The sequence below is a fragment of the Lynx canadensis genome, chromosome B1, assembly GCF_007474595.2.
Source record: "Lynx canadensis isolate LIC74 chromosome B1, mLynCan4.pri.v2, whole genome shotgun sequence".
Taxonomy (NCBI): domain Eukaryota; kingdom Metazoa; phylum Chordata; class Mammalia; order Carnivora; family Felidae; genus Lynx; species Lynx canadensis.
The window spans coordinates 44,341,455-44,350,906 of NC_044306.2; the positions used below are offsets into that span (position 1 = coordinate 44,341,455).

Below are 9,452 nucleotides of genomic sequence, written 5' to 3' on the forward strand. Positions count from 1 at the left end.
TCCTTGGGTCCAGCAGCCTTCCCCAATTTGTCCGATCCTTTTTTGCTGGCTCCGCAAGTCTCGGGCCCATGCCTCCCCTCAGCAAATGTAGGCATTCTGTAAAGGGGGGCTTGTTGCTTACAGAGAACAGTGCTAGCCCACCCCGCCATCCTCTGATCTTGGAGGAGAGGTTCCATCCACATGAGTGAACTTGAGCTCTGAATAAAGTAAGGCCGCCTGGGACGCGGTGGTGCCCCCTTATCCTCTTGGGCTACTGACGTTTCTCCTCTCAAGAGGGGAGGTCTGTGTGTGGGGCTGGGAAGGAAGGAGCCTGCGGCCTGCTCAGGTGGTGGGCTGCCCATCGCTGCTTCTCGAGTGTCCTGCACGTGGGTCTGGGGGCTGTGCCGCTCCTGTTGCCGCTGACGCTGCCCTCCTCTCTCTCCCTCCATCTTCCTCTGCCCTGCTCGCCCAGCAGGGTCTGAGAACACCCCTCCTTCAGGGGAGAAGCGTTCTGTTTTTACCCTGTCACTGTCTTTGTCCCGTGTGTGCTCCCAGTCACTTGTCTTCGTCCGTCCATACTGGGAAAAGAGAAAAACAGAAACACTTCCTCTTATTATCAGCTCTGCTGTCTCCTCGTCAGGCTCGGGAGTCCCTTGGGGCTCTGTCTGGGGTCACACCTAGTGCCTCTCTGGGGAGGTCCCCAGCATGCCGGCCTCTGTGGCTGGCTGGGGTCTTTGGAAGGGGAGGGTTGCGAGGAAAGCCATGCAAGGAAGAGGGGCGTTCCTGCTGGTGGCGAAGGAGTGTCCTGTGAAGCCCCCTGGCTTCGGCTTCGGCTTCGTATGCGAGGGAAGGGTGGGTTCAGCTGGATGGGCTTCTGTGGGAAACAGGCTGCGTTCTAAATGGAAAGTGGGAGATGACAATACAACAGTACCTTCTTCCTCCCCACCCCCCACCCCCACCCCATGTCCTCGTTCAGTTTCAGGAGTTAGGGCCTGTGAGTAGAATTCTTACAAAGTGCAGCAAAGTTTACGTTCTCATCTCAAGCAGCCCAGACATGGTTGGAAATGCAGTTAGTTCTGCCTATGGTTCAGCTAGGCATGTAGGTAGGAATATTTGCAGGTCTGACCTGGCGCAGGTGAAAGAGGTGAGGAATGGTCAGGACACCGACTGGGGTCCTCCTTTCCCTCCCCTCTTGTTCTCGTTATGTGAGTGTTGCTATATGCTAGGCGCTGTGGCACGTGGAGATGAACAAGGCGCCGGGCCCCTGCCCTCAGGGTGCTCATGGGCTGTCAGGGACCAAAGACAGATGGTTCCTTGTGTCGCATGTGATAGGTGTAGGCACACAATGCTGGGGCCCTGCGGAGAAGGGCCAAGTTTCCATGAGGCGACTGAGAAGGTCCTTGTTGCGTACCTGGTACCCACCGAGCCCAGTGGTTCCACTGAACGAGGCAGGCTCCTGACCGAATGAATGAGGATGGGCCTCAAGTAACAAGATGGTTCTAATCCATCCCTCTTGTGGGATCCAAGTCAGGATCAGGAAGACTCAAAGATGGTAGGATATCTGATCTGCTCCATGCTGGACCACAGTCCCAGCTAGGACCTGGCTTGGTTCATTCTCTGCCCTGAAAATTCTCAGAGGAAAGGAGATGGGGGTTGTTTTTCTTATGAAGCTGGAAGCCTAGCGCATTGCTAACACGCCTGCTAACATGGTGTTCACACTGACTCAGCCCTGGAAGAGAGGCCGGCGGTGATGACCTCGCCCCTGTACCTGGAGATCATCATCTACTGCACGGGGGCCTTCCTCATCTCCTGCATGGTGGGGTCTGTCATCATCTACAAAATGAAGAGTGGCACCAAGAAGAGCGACTTCCACAGCCAGATGGCCGTGCACAAGCTGGCCAAGAGCATCCCTCTGCGCAGACAGGTAACAGAAAGTAGATAGGGGATTTGCACGCTCTATATCACCTTTCCTTCCTGTGCCCTCAGGGGCTTCTCCAGGATTCTGATGCCCTGCCCTCCTCTGTCCCCAACCTACCGCTTCCAGCTTTGCTTTCTAGCTTCTGGGTCAGAGGCAGTGGAATGTCCTAAGTGTTCCAGAGTTGGGTTCCAGGCTGTGCTAGCCCATGGATTCCGTACACCTACCGTACCAGAACTGCGAGCCCCCTGCTCCTCCAGCACATGGTTTGGGAGAAGGCCCTAGCCAGGCTGAATGTGCATCTGATATTGCACTTTTGAACTGTCCCTGAGGGCCAGCTACAGGTGCAAAGATACAGAGTAGAGAAGAGGGCCTGAGTCAGGTGCCAGGATGCCTCTCTCTCCTCTCCAGGATGCCAACCTCCTCTTGTCCAAGGAAATGGAACAGAGGGTGAAGGCGTGTGGAAGAGAGGGAACATTCATTCAGAGTGGTGCTAATTCTAGAAGGTGCTTTGGGGGTTAGGAATCCATAATTTGAGGCAGGGTTTTCACAAAGAATGGGAACAGGAATAGAATTGTGGTTGCCATAATAAGTTATAAAATAATCAGTCTGGAAGAGGTAGACTTGGTCTGTTTGTGTTGAAGGTAAGTGAACATAGAAGGCTGGCCGGTGGCAAAAATTAGTTTTAGAACTTAGGCCTTCAGACCTTTTGTGGTCTTTCTGTCACTCTGTGTTAGAGAAGGAACATCAGATACCAGATACTTCTGCCATGTTGGTGGAAAGCCCTAAGAGTTGCAGGAACTTGCTGCTGCTGCTCAGTCCCCCCAACCCCCCACCCTATCCTCGCTAGAAGGGTGACCCCACGCTTCCCTGTAGGTGTCGGCTGATTCTAGTGCCTCCATGAACTCTGGGGTTCTGCTGGTTCGGCCCTCACGTCTCTCCTCTAGCGGAACCCCCATGTTGGCTGGGGTCTCTGAATATGAGCTTCCTGAAGACCCACGCTGGGAGCTGCCTCGAGACAGGTAATATTCTAACTTCAACTTCTGAGGAAGTCCCCTGCTTGGAGTGAAGGTATACCAGATGCCTCCAGAAATCATAGTTGACACTTCTGTTCTCAGTCAGGTGGAATATGGACAGGTGGAAAGGGGATGCCCTCTCAAGGCCTGAACTTTACCAGTCCTGACTCACACCACCCTTTGTTTTCCTAAAAGGCTGGTTTTAGGCAAACCCCTGGGAGAGGGCTGCTTTGGGCAGGTGGTGTTGGCAGAGGCCATCGGGCTGGACAAGGACAAACCCAACCGTGTGACCAAAGTGGCTGTGAAGATGTTGAAGTGTAAGTGATGTTTCTGTCCTTGCAAAAACAATCCCTTCCTTTTCCGAGCAAACCGTTACCTTGGGCCAAATAGAACACACTCTCCGGTGCTGTTTCACCGTCCACGCTGGCTGCACTGCCTGCTTGGCGTCTCCTGGGAGTGGAGGGGCATTCCGTACCCTGAGATTGCCGTGATCTCACTTTGTTCCTCGGCGTCAGTCTGGGTGGTGGCCAGGTGTTTATTCTAGATCTCGCTGCCGGCTGGTTTTTCTTATCATATCCTCCGTCCCACTTGTTAGCACACACTGCCAACAACCGCTCTCAGAAGAGGGAAGGGAAAATAGATTTGGGTGTGAAACAGGGAGGAGAGAAGCCAGTCCGGAGGACAGGGACTCCTCGAGCATACACCTCATCCCCTCTCCCTTAGCTTTCCTCCTCTTGTCCTCCTTCCCACATAAATGGGTCTCGTGCCCTTCTGGTTTATGTGTAAAGCGGACGCAACAGAGAAAGACCTGTCAGACCTGATCTCAGAAATGGAGATGATGAAGATGATCGGGAAGCACAAGAACATCATCAACCTGCTGGGGGCCTGCACGCAGGACGGTAGGCGCTAAGCCAGGCCGGCTCTCCCACCCCAGCCGGGAACCCGGGCCTCCCACGGATAACAGTGTCTGTCGGGGAGGAGATCACGAGCTGGGGGTATCAGTGAGCAGGCATCTCAGCTACACTGAGGGAACGGGGGCCAGCTTAGCAGCAGTTGGGAGTCACCTCTCGGGGGCTGGGCTTGTGCCTGTTGGTGCTCATCTGAGAACAGTGTGTGGATAGAACCAGGTGAGTCCTTGTGGTCTCAATTAGGGCTCTTACCTCCCTCCCCCAACCCAGCTTGGCTCAGGAACTTCCTACTGTATGCTAGGAAGAACCACTTGCCTAGCTTTCTTTGGGTAGTGGACTGAATTTCCCAGGCTCCCTAGAGGTGCAGTTAGGATTGGAGGACAGACACATGGTGTGCAGTTGGGGGTGGGGTTTCCTCAGGGTGGAGCTGACCCAGAGCACCTGCCTGCCCACCCTGATGGCCTGTCCATCCCCGTGCTCCCAGGTCCTTTGTACGTCATCGTGGAGTATGCCTCCAAAGGCAACCTACGGGAATACCTGCAGGCCCGGCGGCCCCCGGGGCTGGAGTACTGTTATAACCCCAGCCACAACCCAGAGGAGCAGCTCTCTTCCAAGGACCTGGTCTCCTGCGCCTATCAGGTGGCCCGAGGCATGGAGTATCTCGCCTCCAAGAAGGTGTGGCACCAGAAGGTTCCCCTGGGTGAAGTTGGGGTGGGAACAGAGCCCTCCTTGCACTCCAGTTGATGACTTTTAATCCTCCGGTGGGGTCGTAGATGTCTGCAGCACCGCTTCCCTGTGCTGTCTGCAGCTCTCATGGACGTCGTCAGGAGAGCCTGGTGGCCTTCTGGTCAGACAGGATAAAGTTCTGATCCGTGCACACTGCCCCTTTTCTGTGCAGCTACTTACGTATCTCCAAGTGTAGAGTAAGAATGGGGAGTCCTATGTTGTGGGTAAAATGAAGTCGTTCATGATAGCGTTAACTACAGTTCTAGTGCTTGGTAAACGGATGCTTTGAGAGCACACACCTACACAGACTGGACAGAAGCGTCCAGGTTCCGCCTTTCCGGGTGCGAAGGAGACCCTTGAGGAGGGTTTGCTCAAGTGACTGAGAGGCCTGGAGCCAGAGGTGTTCGAATGGCTGACTTTGAAGTGGAGCAGAGGGACCTCCTAACAGTGAACTAGAATGGTCAGGGGGAAGTGGTGTGGCAGGAGAAGGCCTGTAAAGGCACCTGGGCCACCTGCCTGCTGCAGCGTCACGGCTGGGCCAGAGGCTGACCGACAGCTGGGCACTGTCAGCCCCTCACCCGCATCCCACCTCATCTCTGCACAGTGCATACACCGAGACCTGGCCGCCAGGAACGTCCTGGTGACAGAGGACAACGTGATGAAGATCGCAGACTTCGGCCTTGCTCGGGACATCCACCATATCGACTACTATAAAAAGACAACCAATGTAAGTGCTGAGGACGGAACTGGGCGCTGGTCCTCGGCCCAGGCCTCTGCCCTGTTAGGCTTCCTCCTACTTACATCTCCTGGCTGTGACCCAGTGCAGGCAGCCCTGCTTGAGAAGCAGTGTGCTGGGATGAGCCGAGCGTGTGCCCCGTCCTGTGTGTGCCCCTGCTGGCCCCCACGCTGCCCTGTCCTGGGCCACCCCCAACCTCCCTCGTGCTGCTTGCAGGGCCGGCTCCCTGTGAAGTGGATGGCACCCGAGGCCTTGTTTGACCGGATCTACACCCACCAGAGTGACGTGTGAGTTTGAAAGAAGCGATTGCCGGGGATATTTGGTATAGAGCATGCCCCTCTGGATGGGGGGTGGGGGGGTCCTCTTTCCATCTCAGAACGGAAGGAAACATTGTATGTGCGCACCTACTCTGTTCACTCAGCAGAGGTTGAAAGGCCAGTCTGTTCTCCAGCACTGCCCTTGGCGTCCCCCTGAAGAGTTTGTGCTCCGGGAGGGTGGGTTCAGGATGACGTGCTGGTGGAGAGATGGAGAGGGTTCTAGGCTGCCCGAGTTCTGTGCCCATAAGACCCAGTGGCTCTGTGCTCACCCACAGCTGGTCTTTTGGGGTGCTCCTGTGGGAAATCTTCACTCTGGGAGGCTCCCCGTATCCTGGCGTGCCTGTGGAGGAGCTTTTCAAGCTGCTGAAGGAGGGTCATCGAATGGACAAGCCCAGTAACTGCACCAATGAGCTGTAAGCATGGGAAGACACTTGAGGTCCTGAGCCAGGCCCTGGGGACGAAGGGGAGAAGAAAGGGGCTTAGGTAGATCAAGTAGCCCTTCCTGGTGGTTCCTCCCATGGCCCCTCGCTGTGAGCTCTTTAATCTGTCTGCACATGTCCTTCCTCCCCTGACTCAACAATCCTGTCCCAGATACATGATGATGCGGGATTGCTGGCATGCAGTACCCTCTCAGAGACCTACCTTCAAGCAGCTGGTGGAAGACCTGGACCGCATTGTGGCCTTGACCTCCAACCAGGTGAGGCAGTCCTATCCTAGACCTTCAGCCACCATCAACTAGGTGCATCTCTGTGAATGAACACTACCACAGGGAGGAGAGTGCCGGATCTTTTGTGTCTCCTTTCACAGGAGTATCTGGACCTGTCAATGCCCCTGGACCAATACTCTCCCAGCTTTCCCGACACCCGAAGCTCTACCTGCTCCTCAGGGGAGGATTCCGTCTTCTCTCATGAGCCGTTGCCTGAGGAGCCCTGTCTGCCCCGACACCCAGCCCAGCTTGCCAATGGCGGACTCAAACGGCGCTGACTAGCACCCCAGTTCCCATCCCCCAACTCCATCGTCAGCTGTAACCCTCACCCACCCCTCCCTGCGGGACTCACTGCCTTCCCCTCTGCCCCTTTCCTGCTGGCAGGAGCCGGCTGCCTACCTGAGGCCTTCACCCCATGGAGTTCACCTCTCTTCCTCCTCCTCGCAACCTGCTTGTGAGAGAGAGGAGCAGAGAGAGGCAGGTACTTGCTCATGGCCACTTCGTTCCCTCCCAGATGTTGGACCAAGACCCTCCCCACCACCTGGCACTGCCTGGAGGGCCGGGGAGTGGGAGATGAGCAGGCGTGCAGGCGAGAGCTGACTGAGCTTTCCCACGTTGGTTTTGTCTGCTTCGAATAACCCGTAAGCCTGAGTTCCGGTGGCAGGGGCCTCATCCTCATGGCCACCACGGTAGTGAGGGGAGGTCCGTGCTCCGGGCCTCGGCTGAAGGCAACCTCTGCTCCAGATAGGTGGTGCCAGTGGCTTATTAATTCCGATACTAATTCGCTTTGCTGACCAAATACCTGGTACCAGAGGATGGGGAGGCAAAGGCTGGGAGCAGTGTCGTGGCCCTGGGGCCCAGCCCCAAACTGGGGGCTTTGTACATAGCTATGAAGAAAACACAAAGTGTATAAATCTGAGTATATATTTACATGTCTTTTTAAAAGGGTCGTTACCAGAGATTTACCCATTGGGTAAGATGCTCCTGGTGGCTGGGAGGCATCAGTTGCTATATATTAAAAACAAAGAAAAAAGAAAAAAAAGGAAAATGTTTTTAAAAAGGTCATATATTTTTTGCTACTTTTGCTGTTTTATTTTTTTAAATTATGTTCTAAACCTATTTTCAGTTTAGGTCCCTCAATAAAAATTGCTGCTGCTTCATTTTTATATGGGCTGTGTGACGAGGGAAAGAATGTCAGCTGAAAAGGAGTGAGCCTAATGGGGCCCTGGGGCTGTGTCTGTGCAGAGGGCGCCACAGGTTCCCTGCAGTTCCCTCCTAAATCTCTTCCCCTCGGGTCCTGCACCGAGACCTCCGCCACAAACCTCCTACCCCTCCGATGCTTTTGGAAAGGCATCGATGTGTGTGTAATGGGCAGGAACCTCCCATCAGTGCACCAGAGGTGCTGGGACCGGAGCCAAGGCCCCACCGCCCTCAACCACAGATCGTTTCCTCAGAGGAAACTGATGGGGTTGGTGGGGTTGGAGGGTCAGAGGGGGAGCTGGGGGCCTCCCTGGGAAATAGCCAAGAGGTAGAGCTAAGTGATTAAGAGGAGAGCTAAGGATTACTCCACCAAGGGCCTGCAGAAACTCAAAACCCAGATATACATCTACCCCTTTATGTGGGTGTGGTTTTGTCTGTGCTTGTATGTGGGGGAAAGCTTGTCACCTAAGATCAGCTTTACATTCGGGTCCCTTGCTTCATGTTTCCTGGCTTACTCTGTTCATGGCGGTCCCCCACATCGTGCTTCCTGTGTCTGTGACCGACTTCATGTGTTGGAACTACCACAGATCTTGGCTTCCTATAGTTCTTCCTGTACAAACTCCACCCCATCCCCCAGGAAAGGGAAAAAATTCTCTGAATGTTTGGATTTTGGCTGCTTGGAAATTTACTCTCTCTGCCACCTGCTGGTTATTGCTGCGTTCCACGCGTGGATCCCTGCTCCTCGGAACGTTAGCACTCAACCTGCTACCACTCGGCCTCTATACCCAAAGCTTACTCTTTGCTGGATTATTGCTAAATACAAAAAGAAGGTTCGATTCACTTTCATTTCTGCAGGGCAAACGGGATTGCTGCTTTAAGTCTCCTTTCTAAGCTAGCTATGTTTTGGCAGCTGCGGTGTTGGCCACTATTGTGTAAAGTTCTCTCTTATCCTTGTGTCTCTCTGTAAATATGCGTCTGTCAACATGTTACAGTTTGTGTTTATGCTTAAAGAAGGCGTAATTTGGTGCAAAGAGCCAGGAAATGAATTTCTGATCTTAAAACCATTTGCTTTGAGACCTTAGAGTGGTGTCTTTCCTTGTAAAGTACAGATAATTTCTGCCTTGGCCCTCCCTCGAAGCAATGTTATGTGAGTGGATGGAGGACCTGTGAAGAGCTTCAGATGCCTTTGGGAAAGGTGCCAGAGAAATAGAAGGCACTGTTATGATAACCGTGATGTCCTTGCTGTTACTACTCAAAAATCACCCACAGATTTCCCCAGAGACTGAGCTAGCTGTCAAATAAAAGATAGTAAAATTGACCGGAGAGAAAATGAAGTGGCCATTTTGCTTAGATAACCAGATTGGGTCTCCTGAGGAAAGGAATCCAGTTTATCTAATGAAGACGTCGTGCTGTCAAGGCACTGAATCTCTGGTTTCCTGAGGGTTAAAAGATTAGGGCCTGGGACCACCACAGCATTCATCAATACTGCCTTTCCACCTTTTCTAATTGCCACAGACTGAGGGTCATCAGTCCCTCGGTACCACTAATGTACGATATCGATCTCAAGTAAGAAAGATGGAACCTCAGGAAGCAAGAAATCTGTCTCGAGGACCGTGAAGCCGCTGTGACTATCGGCTGCCACTGGGAGGAGCCAGCAGGCCAAACTCTCAGTCGACATTCACATTCGGCAGCCAACCTGCTTTGAAGTTCCCTTAGTCTGACCTCACCTACGGTGAACTGGTGGTGACTGGGAAATCTTTAGCCTCGGTTTTAGCATTACAGAGCATTTATTTGATGTCACCAACATGACTGGTATTGTAACGACTCAAGTCCTGGCACGAGTGCAGGTCCTAAAAGTCAAGTACCACCAGCACCTCTCTCCCTGTTGTAGCAAAATCCTCTATGTGGGAGACACAGGCCGAAGCCGACCTCACCACCGAGGTTTGGTT

The 9,452-nt window shown here is 53.7% G+C and overlaps 1 protein-coding gene across 10 annotated transcripts in view; it reads left to right on the top strand.

The window, feature by feature from the left end:
* FGFR1 (fibroblast growth factor receptor 1) overlaps positions 1–7,463 on the top strand; it is a 50,990-nt gene extending 43,527 nt beyond the window's left edge. For 7 of the 10 annotated variants that reach the window (XM_030312615.1, XM_030312616.1, XM_030312617.1 and 4 more), the window contains 10 exons: positions 1,707–1,909; positions 2,771–2,916; positions 3,106–3,227; positions 3,699–3,809; positions 4,303–4,493; positions 5,149–5,271; positions 5,497–5,567; positions 5,873–6,010; positions 6,189–6,294; positions 6,405–7,463. In XM_030312615.1, coding sequence (XP_030168475.1) covers positions 1,707–1,909; positions 2,771–2,916; positions 3,106–3,227; positions 3,699–3,809; positions 4,303–4,493; positions 5,149–5,271; positions 5,497–5,567; positions 5,873–6,010; positions 6,189–6,294; positions 6,405–6,581 — 1,388 coding nt within the window. In that variant the 3' untranslated portion in view covers positions 6,582–7,463. The remainder of the gene's footprint in view (positions 1–1,706; positions 1,910–2,770; positions 2,917–3,105; positions 3,228–3,698; positions 3,810–4,302; positions 4,494–5,148; positions 5,272–5,496; positions 5,568–5,872; positions 6,011–6,188; positions 6,295–6,404) is intronic. The other 3 variants (XM_030312609.1, XM_030312610.1, XM_030312614.1) reach the window with 1 other exon arrangement.
* Positions 7,464–9,452: the final 1,989 nt, after the last annotated feature.